The sequence below is a fragment of the Macaca fascicularis genome, chromosome 2 (genome assembly GCF_037993035.2).
Source record: "Macaca fascicularis isolate 582-1 chromosome 2, T2T-MFA8v1.1".
Lineage (NCBI taxonomy): Eukaryota > Metazoa > Chordata > Mammalia > Primates > Cercopithecidae > Macaca > Macaca fascicularis.
In genome coordinates, this window is record NC_088376.1 from 5,308,122 (window position 1) to 5,331,263 (window position 23,142).

The following is a 23,142-nucleotide window of genomic DNA, read 5'->3' on the forward strand; positions in this document are numbered from 1 at the left end:
TTATTGTAAAGTGTTACTATTTTTAATTAAATGGTTTATTGTTAAAACCCTTCTATGTAATGAAGGGTATGTGTAGGTGAAGTAAAATTTGTCAAAGGTAAAACTATGCTCTTCTTTTTGCTTGCGACCACATGCTGCTTCTGTCTCCCTTGACACCTCCTCTGAGTGATTACCAAAAAACAATTTCAGCCACTATGACTGAGGACTTTTTTCCTTTCACAGAGTTGCTTGCTAGGCCATAGGTCAAACTCACTAGTAAAGAACTCCACCTGGGTGCCCTATAGACAAATTAAATGAATCTGAAAGTATTCATCCTCCTGTATTGACTTTCTCTGTTAATATCATCACCATCGTGCTGGTCTCTTAATAACATCTCTAACTCCTCTCGTTTCCCATACCAAATGTGGCACCAAATCTGGATGATTCTGCAAACGCTTCCTGAGTCCCAGTCTTTTACATGACATGACACAATGAAGGCCTCCTATGACCGGGTCCCAGCTCTCTGTTCTAACATCTGACCTGTGTTTCTGCCACCCAACTTATTCACAGACACAAAATACACTTTACACTGCGATACCTGTATGCTTTAGTTTGGTTTATGAGTAGTTGTTCTAGCTGATTTTTTAAAATTAAAAATATCAAGTTTTTTAAAATGTTCAAACTAGTTAGCAGGCACTAGATACTAGGGCATCGCTCAGCCTGTGGCCTACATGGAAGCTCATGGTTACAAATCATGAAAACCACCTGAATACTTATAAAATGATTAGGTAACAGGTTAGAGGAAACTCTACTCTTCCTCAAAGGCAGTAAAGCCATTTTTAGGAGACCAAGTGTCCATCAAGCAGCCTTACTTGATCTATGACTATCTTTACATAGGTTACAATACAGCCAAAGGGGACTTAGTGAGATCCATCCTGTACCCCCGGCCTCTGAACTTCAAACTATACAGCGATGCCTTCAAGTTCATGGTGTTCCTGGCCTGCCTTGGTGTCATGGGTTTTTTCTATGCCCTAGGGGTATATGCGTACCATGGAGTAAGTACTGGGGGTGAGGCTTTTCAATAGTATAGCTTCTGCAAAGAGCTTGACCTAACTCAGAGGGCTGGATTAGGTTACATCTTGATCCTATCATTCTATGAATCATTACTGTCCAGAAGAGCTTCTTAGCAGATTTTGCCTAGTTTGGCCCCAGTGTTTAGGTAATACCTAAAACACTACGCAATCAGTGGGTTTCTCATGTGTTCTGGTTAGGGTCTGAAATGAAATGAAATTTCCACTTTTACGGAGCTGGTACCGCATGAGATACCGACCTCCCTTTAAGCTACAGGGTGTCAGGTTTCATTTGGATGCCCCTCATCATAGCTTGGTGGCTAGGGAGGGAACGGTTGTCACTAAAGACCTCTGAGGTCCTTTCTGGTCCTGAGAGTCTGATGTTGCTGTGAACCACGCAGTCTCTATGTAAGAAAGTCTGGGATCATAATAGTGTGAGCTGGTGGGGAGGAAGAGAACATTGTGAATAAAACATCCAAACAGGTGAAAAACTGTGTGAGTGGCTTAATTACAATGTCCAAATTGGTGGCATCAATTCGTGTGTGTGTGTGTGAGAGAGAGAGGTGGGAAGTGAATATTGGTGGGCAAAGACATAGTTACAAGAATTTCAGGGCAATGTTCACACCAAAACTTAACTGCTGAGTAGTTATTTCAATCTGAAATCGCTCCCAGGGAGCATTTCTGGGTCAAGAGAGGCCCACGATGGGGCCTATGAAGAGCTAGGCAGAATGTCAAGGTCACTGGGGCTGGAATTTGAGGGAGTATGCCAATTTAATCTGGGGAGCTGGAGCACTGGGCAGAAAAGCAGGAAAAAACCTCATGGAAGCCCTGGCAGTGTTTAAGAACGAGGTTTCCTGGGAAGAGCTTAACATCCAATACACACTGAGGCAACAAGACTAAAAATCCCAGACCCCACCTTCTTATGGGTCAGAGCCTGTGGCTCTGTTGGCTGCCTCTATCTGCACTGGTTCAGGGTTAGACAAGGCTGAGTCCTTGGGTCAAAACTCTTCTGTGTCTGTGGTTGGGAAAAGGAGGGAGTAATGAATGTTGTGATAAATTGATATTGGGCAAAAGATGTCCCCAGCAGACATTGCTACTGAACTTGAATCCCATGTTTCCAATAATTTTCCAATAATTAAAAAAGTATTTATGGTTAAAATGATGGTTAATTGAACAAAAACATAGGTAAGGTTCTAGAGGGTAGAATCATTAATATCTAGAGCATGTGAGGAAAACGAAACAGTCAATCAACCCTGTGATTTGACCTTATCCCCGACCTTAACTGTGTGAGCCTCCTCTGCAGACCGGCTGTATTAGTCTATTTTCACGCTGCTAATAAAGCCACACCTGAGACTGGGTAATTTATAAAGAGGTTTAATGGACTCAGAGTTCCACATGGCTGGGGAGGCCTCACAGTCATGGTTGGAAGGCAAAGGAGAAACAGAACATGTCATCCATGGTGGCAGGCAAGAGAGCTTGTGCAGGGGAACTCCCATTTATAAACTGGCAGATTTCATGAGACTTATTCAGAATCACAAGCTCATTACGGGGGAAACCACCCCCATGATTCAGTTACCTCCCACTGGGTCCCTCTCACGACAGGTGGGAATGGAAGGGAGCTACAATTCAAGATGAGGTTTGGGTCAGGACACAGCCAAACCATAGCACCAGCCAGGGATCCTGAGTTCACAAAATTGACTTGATAATAAAACACGTTGGTCATGGATTTGTACCCTGGAATCAGACAGAATAGGATTCAGATTTTTGTCATTTACCTAGTATGTGGCCTTAGGAAAATTATTTAATTGTTAAAACCTCAGTTTCCTTACCTGACAGATGGAGAAAATAATAGCATTTACGTCATAAGGTTGTTATAGAGAGCAACTAAATAATATATGTAGCCTAATACAGTTCCTGCTCCAGAATTAGTATCCAGTGAGAGCAAGCTAATTTTATATTGGCTTCTCTGTAGTTAATAATATATGCTGAGATCTTGGCATGATCTTGGTCCTAGTTTTTAATTATACTGCCATCTATTCAGTCTATGTACTGAGCACCTCCTCTGTGCTAAATCTCGCGCTAGGCTCTATCTAGAGATCAATAAGGTAGATTCAAAGATGAATAAGCCATAGCTGCTCCACCCAAGGAGTTTGTAGGCTAGTGGGGCAGAGAGATTCATAAGCCAACAGTCAGGCTTGGGCAGCGGGAATGGTAAGTAGAGGGAAACAGAGCCAGGACAGGGGATGGTGGACTGGGAGTAGGGGTCAAAGGTCTCCTTTGCTCTGCAGTAGGAGACAATGTGCTCGTCCCTTTGGCACAGCCAAGAGAATACTCAGCCTCACCAAGACAGCCAACTCACTGTGAATATTCAGAGCATGTCTCTAGAGCTCCCATGCTGTTGTAGGAGCAAGGTGCTAGGAAGGGTGCCAGTCTCCTGTGCTGTGTTATCCTGTATGAAAATGCCTCTCCTCTCCCAGGTCCCTCCAAAAGATACTGTGACCATGGCCCTGATCCTCCTCACCACGACTGTCCCTCCAGTGCTGCCGGCTGCCCTGACCATAGGCAACGTGTATGCTCAGAAGAGACTGAAGAAAAAGAAAATCTTCTGTATCTCCCCACAGAGAATCAACATGTGTGGGCAAATAAACCTCGTGTGCTTTGACAAAGTATGATCCAGACTTCCCAGGTTTAACGTTAATGATTTCAAGGCACGGTGGAGCTGTGAAGAACCTCAGAAAATGTCTAGTCCAGTGTTCCCATTTTACAGATGGGAATGTTGAGGCCAGAGAATGTCACAGAGTGAGCTAGTGCAAGGTCTCATTCCAGGAGCCTGCTCTGCTGACTCTTAAAGTTAGCAGCTTAGCCATCACATTATGGTTTTTTTTCTTTGTGACACTTAATAATTTGTGTGCCTGGTTTGTGGTTTTTTAAAACCATCTCTTACTATAGTCACTTCTTAGACTGACTGACTTTTTCAGGCAAAAACATATGAGGAACGTTTCTGTTTCCTGGAATATTTTGTCCAGAAGAGAAGTGAATGTTTCCTCTCCTCCTCTGCTTCTTTTAAGGAAAAGGAAGGAAGGAAACAAGGACCCTGTCTTGCCCCTTTGCTCCTCCAGGGCTTGTGACTCCAGGCGAGGTTGTCTCTGTGCTTAGGGACCTGGAAAGGTGGCAGAGGAGGAGCATATGCCACATGGGGAAGACTGTGGTTGCCACGCAGGTCCTGATACCCCCCATGACGTGAGTCTCCTGTGGGGAATCTGGAGGACTTCAGCATTAGCTGCCTGCTGTTTGGATCCTGCCCTCAGCTTGGACAGGCCAGTTTAACTGCTGTAAAGCGGTGGGCCTGGCTGGGTCCCTCTTGTCTTCAGTTCATGTGCATTTGAATAATTGATTAGGGTTTTTGCCATTTTTTGGCAGAGAGCCACTGCTGTGTACAGTGCTGGTAGAAAGTCTCATAATGAGTCACTCCTAGCCCTTGAGAAGCTTCTAGTCTAGCTGAGAAAGCAGGAAAATGGGAGTGTAGACGGCGATCATGCTGTGAGATGTGTGTTTAACAGAGGTCTGAGGAAAGCATGGGGCACAGTTACCTGCCACAGTTGGAGGCCACCTTTGAGCTGCAGCCTCGGTTGTTAGACAGAATAATCCCCGGGCTCAGAGCTGAGCAGCTGGGAAGCACAGGGGTACAAGGGGCCCACCGCATGTGGGGAGCCGAGGACTGTGGGGTGTGGCTAGAATATGGGCTGGTAGGTAGAAAATGAAGCTGGGCTGAGGGCAATTGTTAAGGGTCTCATACGCCATGCTAAGGAGTAGGTCCTTGTCTTGAAGTAGAATAGGAGCCTTTGTTTTTTAAGAAGACTGGTGACATTTCTATAGGTGTTTTCTATCCCACCAGGGGCAACTGGTGAGATGGGATGGAAGGGAGATGAGAATGAAGAAAGAGGCCATCTGGGAACAACAGAAGAGATCATTGCTTGTCCCAGACAAAGAGGACAAGAATGGAGAATAGAAGGCCAATGGGAGTGACTCCAATGAGTAGACTTGACCAGGCTTGGTCCCCAGGTGAAAGGGGTATATCTCTTAGGTTACGTCAGTTCTCTTTCTGTTTGTATTTTGTTTGGCAAAGAGAGTTCTCGATCACCACCAGTCAAGAACCAACAAGGTTTACTTCATTTTAGATTCAGGGCCAAATAACACTCCCTTGGAAGTTCTCTAATAGGGATTCCTGTTACTTCCTCATGAGCCTCACTGGTGTCTAGAATACAAGAGGGAGACTTATGAAATATGTTCATTACATATTCATCTATTTCTAAAATTAATTTTTCCAGAGGCTGTTCATTTTATTTCCTGTATAAAACCTCTCCCTCCACATCCTCATGTCCTCACCTGCCAGGCTGTCTGTGAGGCTGCTTTTAGGTGTCCTTGGTCAAACACTGCAGGGCATGATCACACGTGACAGTGCAAAAAGCTCGATTGAAATTTGGCAAAATGAGACATCTAACCCAGAATTTGGTACTAAGTCTTCGTGTGATTTTTTTTTTTTTTTTGTGAGAGGGAGTCTTGCTCTGTTTCCAGGCTGGAGTGCAGTGGCGCAATCTCGGCTCACTACAACCTCCACTTCCTGGGTTCAAGCGATTCTCCTGCCTCAGTCTCCTGAGTAGCTGGGACTACAGGCGCCTGCCATGATGCCCAGTTAATTTTTGTATTTTTAGTAGAGATGGGGTTTCACCATGCTGGCCAGGATGGTCTCGATCTCTTGACCTCGTGATCCACGCGCCTTGGCCTCCCAAAGTGCTGGAATTACAGGTGTGAACCACCGCATCCAGCCTGTCTCTGTGTTACTTTTTATTATTATTATTATACTTTAAGTTCTAGGGTACATGTGCACAATGTGCAGGTTTGTTACATATGTATACATGTGCCATGTTGGTGTGCTGCACCCATTAACTCGTCATTTACATTAGGTATATCTCCTAATGCTATCCTTCCCCCCTTCCCCCACCCCACGACAGGCCCCAGTGTGTGATGTTCCCCTTCCTGTGTCCAAGTGATCTCACTGTTCAATTCCCACCTATGAGTGAGAACATGTGGTGTTTGGTTTTCTGTCCTTGTGATAGTTTGCTGAGAATGATGGTTTCCAGATTCATCCATGTCCCTACAAAGGACATGAACGCATCCTTTTTTATGGCTACATAGTATTCCATGGTGTATATGTGCTGCATTTTCTTAATCCAGTCTATCATTGATGGACATTTGGGTTGGTTCCAAGTCTTTACTATTGTGAATAGTGCCACAATAAACACACATGTGCATGTGTCTTTATAGCAGCATGATTTATATTACTTTGGGTATATACCCAGTAATGGAATAGCTGGGTCAAATGGTATTCCTAGTTCTAGATTCTTGAGGAATCGCCACACTGCCTTCCACAATGGTTGAACTAGTTTACAGTCCCACCAACAGTGTAAAAGTGTTCCTATTTCTCCACGTCCTTTCCAGCACCTGTTGTTTCCTGACTTTTTAATGATCGCCATTCTAACTGGTATGAGATGGTATCTCATTGTCATTGTGATTTGCATTTCTCTGATAGCCAGTGATGTACATTTTTTCATGTGTCTGTTGGCTGCATAAATGTCTTCTTTTGAGAAGTGTCTGTCCATATCCTTTGCCCACTTTTTGATGGGGTTGTTTTTTTCTTCTTGTAAGTTTGTTTGAGTTATTTGTAGATTCTGGATATTAGCCCTTTGTCAGATGAGTAGATTGCAAAAATTTTCTCCCATTCTGTAGGTTGCCTCTTCACTCTGATGGTAGTTTCTTTTGCTGTGCGGAAGCTCTTTAGTTTAATTAGATCCCATTTGTCAATTTTGGCTTTTGTTGCCATTGCTTTTGGTATTTTAGACATGAAGTGCTTGCCCATGCCTATGTCCTGAATGGTATTGCCTAGGTTTTCTTCTAGGGTTTTTATGGTTTTATGTCTAACATTTAAGTCTTTAATTCATTTTGAATTAATTTTTGTATAAGGTATAAGGAAGGGATCCAGTTTCAGCTTTCTACATATGGCTAGCCAGTTTTCCCAGAACTATTTATTAAATAGGAAATCCTTTCCCCATTTGTTGTTTTTGTCAGGTTTGTCAAAGATCAGATGGTTGTAGATGTGTGGTATTATTTCTGAGGGCTCTGTTCTATTCCATGGGTGTATATCTCTGTTTTGGTACCAGTACCATGCTGTTTTGGTTACTGTAGCCTTGTAGTATTGAAGTCAGATAGCGTGATGCCTCCACCTTTGTTCTTTTGGCTTAGGATTGTCTTGGCACTGTGGGCACTTTTTTGGTTCCATATGAACTTTAAAGTAGTTTTTTTCCAATTCTGTGAAGAAAGTCATTGGTAGCTTTATGGGGATGGCATTGAATCTATAAATTATCTTGGCAGTATGGCCATTTTCATGATATTGATTCTTCCTATCCATGACAATGGAGTGTTCTTCCACTTGTTTGTGTCCTCTTTTATTTCGTTGAGTGGTGGTTTGTAGTTCTCCTTGAAGAGGTCCTTCACATCCCTTGTAGATTGGATTCCTAGATATTTTGTTCTCCTTGAAGCAATTGTGAATGGGAGTTCAGTCATGATTTGGCTCTCTGTTTGTCTGTTATTGATGTATAAGAATGCTTGTGATTTTTGCACATTGCTTTTGTATCCTGAGACTTTGCTGAAGTTGCTTATCAGCTTAAGGAGATTTTGGGCTGAGATGATGGGGTTTTCTAAATATACAATCATGTCATCTGCAAACAGAGACAATTTGACTTCCTCTTTTCCTAATTGAATACCCTTTATTTCTTTCTCCTGCCTGATTGCCCTGGCCAGAACTTCCAACACTATGTTGAATAGGAGTGGAGAGAGAGGGCATCCCTGTCTTGTGTCAGTTTTCAAAGGGAATGCTTCCTGTTTTTGCCCATTCAGTATGATATTGGCTGTGGGTTTGTCATAAATAGCTCTTATTATTTTGAGATACGTCCCATCAATACCTAATTTATTAAGATTTTTTAGCATGAAGGGCTGTTGAATTTTGTCAAAGGCCTTTTCTGCATCTATTGAGATAATTATGTGGTTTTTGTCATTGGTTCTGTTTATATGATGGATTATGTTTATTGATTTGCATATGTTAACCAGCCTTGCATCCCAGGGATGAAGCCCACTTGATTATGGTGGATAAGCTTTTTGATATGCTGCTGGATTCGGTTTGCCAGTATTTTATTGAGGATTTTTGCATCAATGTTCATCAGGGATATTGGTCTGAAATTCTCTTTTTTTATTGTGTCTCTGCCAGGCTTTGGTATCATGATGATGCTGGCCTCGTAAAATGAGTTAGGGAAGATTCCCTCTTTTTCTATTGATTGGAATAGTTTCAGAAGGAATGGTGCCAGCTCCTCCTTGTACCTCTGATAGAATTCAGCTGTGAATCCATCTGGTCCTGGACTTTTTTTGGTTGGTAGGCCATTAATTGCTGCCTCAATTTCAGAGTCTGTTGTTGGTCTCTTCAGGGATTCAACTTCTTCCTGGTTTAGTCTTGGAAGGGTGTATGTGTCCAGGAATTTATCCATTTCTTCTAGATTTTCTAGTTTATTTGCATAGAGGTGTTTATAGTACTCTCTGATTATAGTTTGTATTTCTTCAGGATCAGTGGTGATATCCCCTTTATCATTTTTTATTGTGTCTATTTGAGTCTTCTCTCTTTTCTTCTTTATTAGTCTTGCTAGTGGGCTATCAATTTTGTCAGTCTTTTCAAAAAAACAGCTCCTGGATTCATTGATTTTTTGAAGGTTTTTTTTGTATCTCTGTCTCCTTCAGTTCTGCTCTGATCTTAGTTATTTCTTGCCTTCTGCTAGCTTTTGAATGTGTTTGCTCTTGCTTCTCTAGTTCTTTTAATTGTGATGTTAAGGCACCAATTTTAGATCGTTCCTGCTTTCTCTTGTGGGCATTTAGTGCTATAAATTTCCCTCTACACACTGCTTTAAATGTGTCCCAGAGATTCTGGTATGTTGTGTCTTTGTCCTTATTGGTTTCAAAGAACATCTTTATTTCTGCCTTCATTTTGTTACGTACTCAGTAGTCATTCAGGAGCAGGTTGTTCAGTTTCCATGTAATTGAGCAGTCTGAGTGAGTTTCTTAATCCTGAGTTCTAGTTTAATTGCACTGTGGTCTGAGAGACAGTTTGTTATAATTTCTGTTCTTTTATATTTGCTGAGGAGTGCTTTACTTCCAACTATGTGGTCAATTTTGGAATAAGTGTGATGTGGTGCTGAGAAGAATGTATACTCTGTTGATTTGGGGTGGAGAGTTCTGTTGGTGGCTATTAGGTCCACTTGGTGCAGAGCTGAGTTCAGTTCCTGGAGAGCTGAGTTCAATTCCTAGATATCCTTGTTAACTTTCTGTCTTGTTGATCTGTCTAATGTTGACAGTGGGGTTTTAACGTCTCCCATTATTACTGTGTGGGAGTCTAAGTCTCTTTGTAGGTCTCTAAGGACTTCCTTTATGAATCTGGGTGCCCCTGTATTTGGTGCATATATATTTAGGATAGTTAGCTCTTCTTGTTGAATTGATCCCTTTACCATTATGTAATGGCCTTCTTTGTCTCTTTTGATCTTTGTTGTTTTAAAGTCTGTTTTATCAGAGACTAGGATAGCAACCCCTGCCTTTTTTTGTTTTCCATTTACTTGGTAGATTTTTCTCCATCCCTTTATTTTGAGCCTATGCGTGTCTCTGCATGAGAGACGGGTCTCTTGAAACAGCACACTGATGGGTCTTGACTCTATCCAATTTGCCAGTCTGTGTCTTTTAATTGGAGTATTTAGCCCATTTACATTTACGGTTAGTATTGTTGTGTGTGAATTTGATGCTGTCATTATGATGTTAGCTGGTTATTTTGCTCGTTAATTGATGTGGTTTCTTCCTAGCATTGATGGCCTTTACAATTTGGTATGTTTTTGCAGTGACTGGTACTGGTTGTTCCTTTCCATGTTTAGTGCTTCCTTCAGGAGCTCCTGTAGGGCAGGCCTGGTGGTGACAAAATCTCTCAGCATTTGCTTGTCTGTAAAGGATTTTATTTCTCCTTCACTTATTTAGCATAGTTTGACTGGATATGAAATTCTGGGTTGAAAATTCTTTTCTTTAAGAATGTTGAATGTTGGCCCCCACTCTCTTCTGGCTTATAGAGTTTCTGCCGAGAGATCCGCTGTTAATCTGATGGGCTTGCCTTTGTGGGTAACCGACCTTTCTCTCTGGCTGCCCTTAATATTTTTTCCTTCATTTCAACTTTGGTGAATCTGACAATTATGTGTCTTGGAGTTGCTCTTCTCAAGGAGTATCTTTGTGGCGTTCTCTGTATTTCCTGAATTTGAACATTGGTCTGTCTTGCTAGGTTGGGGAAGTTCTCCTGGATAATATTCTGCAGAGTGTTTTCCAACTTGTTTCAGTTCTCCCCATCACTTTCAGGTGCAGCAATCTGATGTAGATTTGGTCTTTTCACATAGTCCCATATTTCTTGGAGGCTTTGTTCATTTCTTTTTACTCTTTTTGCTCTAAACTTCTCTTCTCACTTCATTTCATTCATTTGATCTTCAATCACTGATACCCTTTATTCCAGTTGATCGAATCAGCTACTGAAGCTTGTGCATTCATCACGTAGTTCTCATGCCATGGTTTTCAGCTCCATCAGGTCATTTAAGGATTTCTCTATACTAGTTATTCTAGTTAGCCATTCATCTAATCTTTTGTCAAGGTTTTTAGCTTCTTTGCAATGAGTTCGAACTTCCTCCTTTAGCTCGGAGAAGTTTGATCATCTGAAACCTTCTTCTTTCAACTCCTCAAAGTCATTCTCCGTCCCGCTTTGTTCCATTGCTGGCAAGGAGCTGCATTTGTTTGGAGGGGGAGATGTACTCTGACTTTTTGAATTTCCAGCTTTTCTGCACTGCTTTTTCCCCATCTTTGTGGTTTTATCTACCTTTGGTCTTTGATGATGGTGAGGTACAGATGGGGTTTTGGTGTGGGTGCCCTTTCTGTTTGTTAGTTTTCCTTCTAACAGTCAGGACCCTCAGCTGCAGGTCTGTTGGTGTTTGCTGGAAGTCCACTGCAGACCCTGTTTGCCTGGGTATCAGCAGTGGAGGCTGCAGAACAGCGAATATTGCTGAACAGCAAATTTTGCTGCCTGATTGTTCCTCTGGAAGCTTCATCTCAGAGGGGTACCCGGCCGTGTGGGGTGTGCCTCCTAATTTGGCTACTCGGTGGTCAGTGACCCACTTGAAGAGGCAGTCTGTCCATTCTCAGATCTCAAACTCCATGCTGGGAGAACCACTACTCTCTTCAAAGCTGTCAGACAGGGGCATTTAAGTCTGCAGAGGTTTCTGCTGCCTTTTGTTTGGCTGTGCCCTGCCCCCAGAGGTGGAGTCTATAGAGGCAGGCAGGCCTCCTTGAGCTAAGGTGGGCTCCACCAAGTTTGAGCTTCCCAGCTGATTTTTTTTTTTACCTACTCAAGCCTTAGCAATGGCGGGTGCCCCTTCCCCAGCCTCGCTGCCACCTTGCAGTTCAATCTCAGACTGCTGTGCTAGTAATGAGCGAGGCTCCGTGGGTGTGGGACCCTCCCAGACAGGCATGGGATATAATCTCCTGGTGTGCTGTTTGCTAAGACTGTTGGAAAAGCGCAGTGTTAGGGTGTGATTTACCAGATTTTCCAGGTGCCGTCTGTCACAGCTTCCTTTGGCTTGTAAAGGGAATTCCCTGACCCCTTGTGCTTCCTGGGTGACGTGATGCCTCGCCCTGCTTTGGCTCATGCTCAGTGGGCTGCACCCACTGTCCTGCATCCACTGTTCGACAAGCCCCAGTGAGATGAACCCAGTACCTCAGTTGGAAATGCAGAAATCACCCGTCTTCTGTGTCGCTCATGCTGGGAGCTGGAGGCTGGAGCTCTTCCTATTCCCTCTGTGTGACCTTTTAAGAAAAGAAGATTCAACCACAATCATCTCTGAGTTTCTTTCCAGCTTTCACATTATAAAATTCTATTGCCATCATGTTGGGATAAAGCACTCTGCCATTAAGTGAATTTTCATCTAGTGTTATTTTCAGTTTTGGAGATATCTGTCACTGAGTTTCTGAGTCCATTTGCTCCCATATATATTTCTATTTTCTATTGGTTTGTTATAACTTCTATAAGACAAGTTCTTTCTTTTTATTCAATTCAGCCCAAGCCTGGGCTTGTATGTATGCTAAGAGGTTTTCTCTTTCTATCTGATTCCCCTTAGAACCTCAACTATAATTTCATTTTCTCTCTATTTATGGTTAGTTTTATTGTTTAGGGGTCATTTTCATAGAGAAATAACATAGTCTAGTATCTGTTTTGCTGCAGTATCGTCTCTGCTTTCATGTTCAAAATATTGATGTTTAAAAACATCAGGAAAACATACCAGTTTGAATTAAGTTGCAAACTCTTTTTGAAATGCAACAACTTGTGGGGATTTGGAAATCAAACATGGTGGGGTCCTTTACAAAATGCGGGAGAGAAATGAAACAAATAGCTCGTTTTCAGAAAGTTGTTGTTTAAGAAAAAATTCACTCTTGTGTTAGCACCTTCTTTGTGAAGTTTTCTTAATTATTTAATCTTGAAACGCAGGAAGAGTTTTGTCTTTCCACATCCCCTGTATGATTCACTTAACATTTTCTAGTTTGATGGAAGACTCCAGAAGGGCTGGATTCTGGTTCTGCCTCTCCAACCTACAGGCCACTATGACCTTAGTCTCCTCATTTTGCCTCTAACCTACCTCCACCCTGTTAACTCAGTTGTGAAAATGCAAATCATTGTAAACACTTTGCTATAAAGCATTATGCTAATGGATGTGCTGTATTGATAGAGGTTGCTATTGTATAGAAAGCTAGAAAATTCAGTGTCTTCTATAGAGATAGCCTTAAAAAGTCGTGTCAGAGACTTGGGTCTTAGTGTTGAAACAGGGTATTCTGCCATGCTAGGTAAAGCTCCCGTGGACCCTGGCAGTGCTGAAACAGCTGTAGCCAACTCCACTTACTCAGGGTATTAAGCAGGCCTAAAACTGTTAGCCTACCGCATCAAGACACCAGAGTCTGTAAATAATAAACGCCTGTGAAGCAATGAGGAAATTAGAAGTGCTGTGATAGTACTCAGTTCCATTTTTCTTTCTCTGTGACATTATCTAACAAATACTGTCCCATAGTATGGCGAATCAAATCTCTGAGCTATTTTTCCCTTGATCTAACAATAAAACCCACTTATGGGCATTAATTAATATTTATTATTAGCACTTACTTTCTCTCTATAGTCTCAAAGCCCTTTATCAACATTTCATTATCAATCTGGACAGTCACTGTGTCACCCATATTTTTAGAAAATTACTGTGAACCAGATGGCAAACTGTGAACTGAACAGTCTTGAAAATGAAGAAAAAAAATGTTCTGAGCTCTGCCTTAGCAAGACAGCAGGTGACAACTCAAAGTCAGACTTGGGCTGGTTCTTGTACTGAACCTCTCCTTATAACAAAAGCAACAGTCATAGCAATAACCAAACCAAACCAAACAAAACACTTTCATTTTTTCCTCGTAATGAGTAACTGAAGTCACCTAATTATCGACATGGTCTTTTGGGGATCATGTATTACCTGCTTAATTTTTCTTGTGGCTACTCTTCTCTGATTTAAAATTGGGTACTTACAAACAAGGGATTTAGACTACTGGATCTACTATAATATCTTAGAAGCTTGGGATTTGTTTAAATTACAATATAATTAAAAGGTTTAAATCTTATGCTAATATTGATTTTAATTTTTATTCAGACTGGCACTCTCACTGAAGACGGGCTGGACCTCTGGCAGACTGTCCCTACTGCTGACAACTGGTAGGCCTCTTATGTGAAAATGGAAGGTGTGTTTGGTGGAGTTACCGGATGATACTCAAATCCATCTTTTGGGTGTTGAGGGATGAATGTCACATAAAATATATATAATAACTGGCTGGAACTAGTTCCTAATTATTCTAACTTGCTTAAATGAATTCTAATTTCAGAATCAGAAAGGAAAAGTAGGTCTTCGAAATCTCTATGAAAAATGGAGTAGGATGAGGTGGATAATTAAGGAACTAAATGAATAAAACAGAGAAAAAAGAGTGAAATGAAGACCATGCTTAGTTAAAAACTACAAAACTTCCTGGGTGGCTAGTGCAGGCAGGTGGTGGTGAGAAATCTGGAAAAGCGGTTCACAGTATAGTGGGATAAAAAGGTGCAAATACCCCCACCTTTGATGTACAACACAGGCCATGAAAATTGTTACTATTAAGGCAGAAATGTCAGAATGGAGAAGAAATAGAGATTGATATTACATGAAGTCCTGACTTTTATGTAATTACATGGTGGGTAAAGACAAATTAATTTTGAAATCTAGTGAATCAAAGAAAGCCACCTGAAGGAGATGGCACTTCAGATAGGTTTTGAGGGACGTGAGAATTTTTACAGCTGTGTGCTAAAAGCTGGCACTAGGGAGAGGAAAGGGCAATCACATAAATGTCTACTCCAGAAAGAGCTACAGAAGGGAAGGAGGGCCCCCAGAGGGTGAATCTCCTCATGGTATCTCCCTGTGGCTTCTAGCTCCTTCCCTATGGGCTAAGACCTGCCTTCTCAAATTGCGTGGTGATGGCCTCTGCTCTTAAGCTCTGAGTACCCCATTTTGGCTCCAACAGCGGTGAGTCTGCTGTCAGTGACAGAAGACAGTTTGCAGGGGACTCCCAGGATGATGAAGGGGCCAGGTACAGCATGGCACAAGGTAACAGCAGACAAGCAGTGTGATGTTGCAGAAGATGCCCTGGACTGGGTGACAAGGAACCTGAGTTTGAACCCTACTCATGTGTCTCTGCTCCTGGTGCTCAGACGTCCCGGCCAGCCCTTCATCCAGACAGGCAAGGACTCTACTGGCCAGAGCAGTGAAAGGGAGAAAAAGATGTCCACAGTTTCCACCCCTCTATCCCTCCCTTGTCCCTGGTACTCTGAAGGTTTTCGGAGACTAGAAACAACTAGACACACTCACTATTCAGCTGTAAGGTGGGAGGAGAGGGAGGTGCAGGATGCCAGTTTGTATTATCAAAAGGAAAAACAGGCTTTAGAGGTGGGATGTCCAGGGCGCTTCAGGAAGTAGTGGCAAACTCTAAAGGGCTGAGTAGTGAGAAACACTTCCGCGTCCATGCAGCCTTCTTTCCTCTCCCTAATTTCCTGCTCCTTAAGTAGCCCTAGAGACTCCTTGCCTAGGGTGTGTGCCTTTTGCCGACAGCTCTGCAGAGTTTGCAGGTATGACTCCGAGCTCCCTGTTGATGGGCCTTCCCACAATGCGGCCATTACGTGAGCTGGCTTCCAGTAACATGACAAAAGTCCCTGGAATTCTATCCAAAGCCTCCGAAACTATGTTATTGATTGGCCGGTGGCAAACTCTGTTGAGAACACAATCCATATCCAACTCAAAGAAATGTTTTTATAAAGATAACTCTGCAGGCAAAATGTCCTGTTTAAAAAATAAAGAAACCAAGTGGACAGGGGCTTAAGGGTAGAGAAGTCTCCGGACAAGCACAGCAGTAGCAAGAAGTTTAATATGGATCTAGAGAACAGGGCATAAAGGACGTTAGTAGGACTGGACACTGTAAGGTAAGGTAGATCCGAAGTGGACAGGACTTTGAATATCAGGCTAAGGGGCTTGGATTTTATCATTTGGAGCACGAGGAGCCATGGGAAAGTTCTGAGCATTAACATTAGGTGTTTGCAAGTATACATACGTAACAAACCTGCACATTGTGCACATGTACCCTAGAACTGAAAGTATAATTAAAAAAAAAGAAAATCTGGTGCATATATACCATGGAATACTATGAAGCCAAAGAAAGAAATAAGATCATGTTCTTTGCAGGGACAGGGATAAAGCTAGAAGCCATCATCCTCAGCAAACTAAAACATGAACAGGAAACCAAACACCGCTTGTTCTCACTCGTAAGTGGGAGCTTAGCAATGAGAACACATGGACACAGGGAGGGGAACATCATACACCAGAGCCCGTTGGGGGGTGAAGGGAGGGAGAGCATCAGGACAAATGGCTGATGCATGCTGGGCTTAATACCTAGATGATGGATTGATAGGTGCAGCAAACCACCATGGCACACGTTCACCTATGTAAAAAACCTGCATTTTCTGCACATTGATCCCAGAACTTAAATTAAAAAAAAAAAAAAATTAGGTGTTTGGAGCTCCACTTTAGTAAGATTTAAGGGACAGAGTGTGCAAAATGATTTTATCAAAGACTTTACCTTCTCTACCTTCTCTACCAGCTTCCAGGAAGCCCACAGCTTTGCCTCGGGCCAGGCTGTGCCGTGGGGGCCACTGTGTGCGGCCATGGCCAGCTGCCACTCTCTGATCCTTCTCAATGGAACTATCCAGGGAGACCCTCTGGACCTCAAAATGTTTGAGGGCACTGCCTGGGTAAGGTGATAGTTTAATGGAAAGATGAGAACCTGAGGAAATCTTTACTGGGAGTGCTGAAGCTTTTCTAATTTTTGTTAAAACACGGAGAAGATTCATAATAACATATATATGAATGGGTAACGCTACCAGAACTTCCCAACCTGTGCCCCAAAGAACTCTGTTAGTGGGTGCTGCATGAAATAGGCATCCATTCTTGAACAAGCTTGGAAACTGTTGTTTAAACAAAGTGAAACTCATTTCTTGACTGCATGATTCCTTTAATATACTGTGGTGCTTTGTGAATATTCAAGAGGGAATATGAGATGCAGCATTTACCAAATCTGACCTCAAAAACCTTATTGACACCCATGACCCAGCCTGTTCTCCAAAACATCAGTGTTTTCCAAAACACTATCAGAGAACCAGTAGTCTAAAGCAGAACTTTCCAGTCCAGCAGCCACGAGCCATACGTGGCTACTGAGCCCTTGAAATGTGGCTCTGCAACTGAGAAACTGAAATTTTAATCTGATTCCATTTTAAATAGTTTAAATAGCCACAAGTGGCTGGCGGTGACTGTATATTGTAAAGCATAAGCCTAGACACCAAACTGGAGGGCTGCATCCAACTGGTTCAATCTCCTGAGCTGAGTGTGAATGAAAACGGAAGGATGTAAACCCATACTGGGGGCTGCCACAGTGGAAAGCCCTCGCATTTCACCACTCTCCAGCTGGGTGAGCACAAAGCCAGAGCCAGGACTGAGTCCGTAACCTCATCTGTACATTTGGGGTAATAATGCCTCATTCACAGACTTGTGAGCACTGAGACTATGAATCTAAAGGGGCTTTGAGCCAGTGAAGAGCCAAACAAGTAGAGGGTGTTCACTAATTAACCAGTTAGTTAATTACATCCTGCTGCCTCCAAAGAACATCCTAAAGCTATGTACAATGATGTATAAAATACAGTACAGCAGTTAAATATGGCTGCAAAAGAATGGAAACAAATGATTGCAGGGAAACGAAGCACATCTAACAAAGAAGCTAATACAAAGATGTATAATAGGGAAAGTTTAGCTTTCTAGAGGGCAAATCAATGAAAGAGGAAACCTGGTAAAAAGAGTAACTTCTGATATCAGCAAGTTAAAATAGAGCATTTGCTGTGGACAAAAATTTGACATAGTGACCAATTCTCCGGATTTCAATGGAGAGGAATCAGTGTATTTAAGCAATGTCCTCACCAGAATCATTGGGATTGACATGGTGATGAGTTGTGCAGGGTCATTTTATATCTGGCTTTGGTCCTGGCCCTAACTACATCCCCCTCTCCATTATAGGAGGGCTGGTCTATCTTTACAAATAACATACTTGTTTGGGAATATAAATCTTTAGTATTAGCTCTGTAGAAACCATCTGTAAGAATAGTTGTACCTATCCCAAACAAAGCATAAAAATGCACAATTATTCACTGAGTTTACAGCTGGGTCAGAAGCTGTCTTGAGTATCTTTTGGTAACTAGGAACCTTCCACTCCACATACAGAGGAGGGCAACTGTCCTTTCAGACTGTCAGATAAGTTTTCAGAAGAAATTCAGGTCTAGAGAAATAAAATGGTGTCCCCAAGGTTAAACAGCTAAGTGGCAAAGTGGAAACCAAATACTATCTCCTGTTTTCTGACCTCTACTATTTATATATTGGCTTCTCAGAGCTATTAACTTCTGTTGTAATATCCAAAGAATACAAGTCATTTTCAAACAGGCTTTCTAATCTGCTAGCAGCTGACATACCAACTCCCTAGTTAACTAGGCTAGTAGCATAGGTATAGTATGAAGAACTAGTCCCATGTTTATCTCAGGACCCAATCCTAACTCATCTGAGAGCTATGGTGCTCAGCAATGTTGGAGACTACATCTCCACACAATCCTTCCTCCAGTTACTAGATATAATCATTTAGAAAGATCCATGGACCTGTAGCTAGCACTTCTTTCATCAATTACTTCTTAAAATGAATTCACAATATTTTTGGCTTTTGACATTCTATAATAAGTCCCCTAATATAAATTGACACAACAGAAATTTAACAATGACAGTATTAAGATAATTGACCTGGAAGAGAAAATATGTAAAAAGGGCTTTGAAAACATTAAAGTATTGTGCAAATAAGAGATGTTTCTTTCTTACTATTTTTCTTCAAAGAATCTTATGAATGTTTTCATTTTATAACAGAAAATGGAAGATTGCAATGTAGACTCCTGCAAATTTGGGATGTCAGTTTCAAACATCATAAAACCAGGACCAAAAGCCAGTAAGGTATGATTTCCTTCTTTATATCACATAGCTCTTTCCCCATAAAACTGCTAAAACATTTCTGACTTTCACATATTGTTATAGTCCTATTATTTTGCCTTATCCTAACAGTTTCCATGGTTGGTTTGCTGTTTCTTTCATTTCTGAATTTATCTATTAATTTATTCAACAAACACTACCTGTGTAGACTAGAGCACTATGCTAGGTGCTAGCAGATAAAGAGGCTTCAAAACAAGACACACTTGGTTCTGGGTTGGAGGAACAGGTAGACTGGTAGAAAAATCGATATAGGTGCAAAGAAGTGCAACACAACATGACAACTGCTATAATCAAGGCTGAAGAAAGAGTTTCAAGAGTCCTGACATGGGAGTGAATCCTGTTTCTGGGAGATAAAAGCACCACAGAGGAGATGACCTGTGAGCTTGGCTTGGAAGGTGATTAGGATTTCTCCAGGGGAAGGTCCTTGCAGTATAGACAACTTGTTGAGGGAGTCGCTTTAAGGCAGCCAGAAAAAAAAAAAAGTCAATATTGTGACAAATATACTACATCAGGATGTCTCTGGGCTCATTGCACAGTGAAGCCTTTTTGTTGGTGTGCATTTGGAAATATCACTTAGCAGCTTGTTAAGCTCCCTGTTGTTGATGGGCTTGCAGAGTCCGGTGGAAGCCATCGCCACCTTGCGCCAGTTTCCATTTTCCTCGAGCCTGCAGAGGATGTCGGTGATCACTCAGCTAGCTGGGGAGAATCACTTCCATGTCTACATGAAGGGTGCCCCAGAAATGGTGGCCAGGTTCTGCAGATCTGAAACAGGTACTGACACTTTTCTCTTTCAAGTAGTAAAATACTTTTCTTTCTTTTTTTGAGACAGACTCTTGCTCTGTCCCCAAGGCTGGAGTGCAGTGGCACCATCTCAGCTCACTGCAGCCTCCACCTCCCAAGGTCAAGTGATTCTCCTGCCTCAGCCTCCCAAGTAGCTGGGATTACAGGAGCATGCCACAACACCGGCTAACTTTAGTATTTTTAGTAGAGACCATGTAGACCAGGCTGGTCTTGAACTCCTGGCCTCAAGTGATCTGCCTGCCTCAGCCTCCCAAAGTGCTGGGATTGTAGGTATGAGCCACTGTGACCAGCCGAGACCAAATGCATAAAGCCAACAAACACAGAAAGCTTCACCATCAGTGAACGTGGAGCTGCTTGTTTGCTGGGTGGGTACAAAGCAGGTCCAGTAGATCCTAAGAAGCAGGGGCAATCATTTCAAGGCTGGGAGGTAGCGACTAAATATCTGGCTGTGGGTGCAGTAAGAAAAGTACAACCACAGTGGGGCATCTGGGAAGGAGATGAGATGTGAAGCTTGCATCCGGAGCCAGAACAGGGAGCTACCGAGGGTTAGAGAACTAGGGGAGGTGTGAATGAGGGAAATGAAGGGAGAGGTCTGGACGCTAGGTAAGTTCTGTAGACATGGCTGCTCTGTCACCTCCAGGGAGAATCAGATAGATCGATGGGAGGAGAATATAGAAAAGATAAATATCTTAGAAATAAAAGTGATTAGAGTAAATTCAATGGTATTAGAGCAAGATAATTTACCATTTTCACAGCAATTTCATCTTTCTGGGCCAGATTTTGAGCTGATTTGTATTGCTTTTTAGTCTTATAAACATATGCACTCTTTAAGCGGCAGCCAGATTTATAAGAATGTTGTTGCATTCAAATGAGTTCATTTGGATAAAACTGATCTTTTGTCTTCTGATTTTCATGTAGATACTCCTTATGATTGCTGATGGCCATCAACTTGTGCAGAGAATTCTAGATTTGGCAAATGATTCCTTTAACTTCTCTATTGGGAGTCTTTTTATAAACCTTAGAAGTAGACCCTTTTCAGGCCGGGTGCGGTGGCTCACACCTGTAATCCCAGCACTTTGGGAGGCTGAGGCGGGCAAATCATGAGGTCAGGAGATCAAGACCACGGTGAAACCCCATCTCTACTAAAAATACAAAAAATTAGCCGGGTGTGGTGGCAGGGGCCTGTAGTCCCAGCTCCTCAGGAGGCTGAGGCAGGAGAATGGCATGAACCCGGGAGGCGGAGCTTGCAGTGAGCAGAGATGGCACCACTGCCCTCCAGCCTGGGCGACAGAGTGAGATTCCGTCTCAAAAAAAACCAAAGTAGCCCCTTTTCTTCTGACTTTGATCTTCAGCACCGGTCTCATTAACGCTCTCCTTCACTGATTACAACATATACTGTGTTTGTTTTATTTTAGCTACGTGGGTACAACTGAGCATCTTCTTGGCATTTAAACTGGTGTCTATTGCCCCTGCTCTCTCATAAGGATTTAGGCCTGTCACTTGGCACTCGTTTTCCTGGCAGCTCTTCCTGTTCTTCCTGTTTTTCCAAATTCCAATCTTTGACTTATGCTAATACTATATTCAGTGATTTCCACCACCACCCTACCCCATTTTTAGAAATAGAGAGCTAAGAACTTTCTTGAAATTAGATTCCCACCTCCAGGAATATTTTAGAATTACAGTCTGAAATGAACGGAGACAGAGAGATCTGGAAACTTCTCATTTTATGGATGAGAAACTAAGGTGCGGAAGAGAGACTAGGCTGACTAAGGTCCACATGGAAGTGGAATGGGGAGAATAGAACTTAGTTGATTTGCCACCTAAGCTACTATACCTCCCTTTGTTCTGTGGTTCCCTCTAATACCCTTATAGGTACATTATAAATCATAAAGATTTTATAAACATAGTTGTGATTGCCATGCTAAAACACACGAATGTTGGCATTGTGTCATCTTTCACCTAAAGCAGGAGTTGTCAAACTTTTCTGTAAAGAGCAAGATAGTTCTGACTTTAGGCTTTGCCAATCACATGGCTTCCATTTCAAGTACTCAACACTGTCACTGAAGCCTCAAAGCAGCCATAGGCAATGAACAATCAAATGGGCATGGCTGTGTTTCAGTAAAACTTCATTTATAAAAACAAGCTATAGACCAGATTTAGCCTGTGCATCTTAGTTTTTTTTTTTTTTTTTTGACCCCTGATCTAGAAGATCAGCTGTTTCTCTCATTTTATCCAAGTACCCAGTCCTGAGGTCTGTTCTTACTGAACCCAGTGGGTGCATTTGACACCCAGTTTGTCTGAGTCAGCTTGTGCTATTATAACCAAAGACCATAGACCGGGTGCTTGAACAACAGAAATGTATTCTTCACAGTTCTTGGGGCTGGAAAGGCCAGATGGAGGTGTTGCCCAGCATGGTTCCTGGAGAGGGCTTGCTTTCTGGTTTGCAGATGGCTGGCTGCCTTCTTGCTGTAGCCTCACGTGGTGGAGAGAGATGTGTTTTCTTAGGGCATCAATCTCATTCACGAGGGCTCCACCCTCAGGACCTAACTATCTCCCAAAGGCCTCACCTCCAAATACTATTGCATTAGAGATTAGGCTTCAACATATGAATTTTGGAGGGATACATAACACAGTAAATGGCCAGCACATCTTTGGCATTTATTTCCATCAGAATAAAAGGACACACTGATGAAGTTGTTTGTGGCCAATAGCTGAAGTTTTCTATTAAAGCACTTCTATGGAATGAAAGTTAAGACAAGGTACAATGGCTGTGTCCTGGAGTCTTGCTTAGACCAGCCTTCAACATGACCTTACACTTACCTGTTTCTTCTACCCTGGCAGTGCCTAAGAATTTCCCACAGGAACTGAGGAAGTACACGGTGCAAGGCTTCCGTGTCATTGCTCTTGCCCACAAAACCTTAAAGATGGGGAACCTTTCAGAAGTGGAGCACTTAGCCAGGTAAGCAACTCAGAAAAGGACACTAGAGCAGGCTTTGTGTGCATGAAGTGTGAGTCCTGGAGATGAACAGATGAACAGTTCTAATCACCTTGAAGTCTCTCAAAGACAGAATTAATCTTGTACAGTCCCCTGATTCAGAGATGGACAATTGTAGATGATACTAGACATGACTTGCTCAGGTCACAATGCTGGTTGGTGGCAGAACAAGGATGGTACTTGAGAGCTTCTGACTCCAAGATACCAGTGTGTTATCTCTGTTCGGCATTATGTTATGCCAACTTTAGTGTCAGCGCCCATCCCATCAAAACAACTAACGCTCCTTCAACCTCAGAGCATTATGTGACCAATGGACTTGGGTGTCCCATACACAGAGGGGCTGAGAGAGGGAGACAGTTGGCGCCTTGGAAGATTTTCAGAATCTTTTAGACATGTTTCATTTCAGTGCTCAATACTACAACACCTCCTTCGTATCTGTGAAGGTAACAAGTGCAAA

General features: G+C 42.4%; 1 protein-coding gene across 1 annotated transcript in view; it reads left to right on the top strand.

Annotated features, from left to right (window-relative positions):
• The window catches only part of ATP13A5 (ATPase 13A5), a 115,021-nt gene that overhangs the window by 47,188 nt on the left and 44,691 nt on the right, over positions 1-23,142 (top strand). The window contains exons 11-17 of the mRNA XM_005545383.5: positions 877-1,034; positions 3,527-3,715; positions 13,895-13,956; positions 16,419-16,569; positions 18,770-18,853; positions 19,504-19,660; positions 22,532-22,649. Of these exons, the coding sequence (XP_005545440.3) occupies positions 877-1,034; positions 3,527-3,715; positions 13,895-13,956; positions 16,419-16,569; positions 18,770-18,853; positions 19,504-19,660; positions 22,532-22,649 (919 nt within the window). The remainder of the gene's footprint in view (positions 1-876; positions 1,035-3,526; positions 3,716-13,894; positions 13,957-16,418; positions 16,570-18,769; positions 18,854-19,503; positions 19,661-22,531; positions 22,650-23,142) is intronic.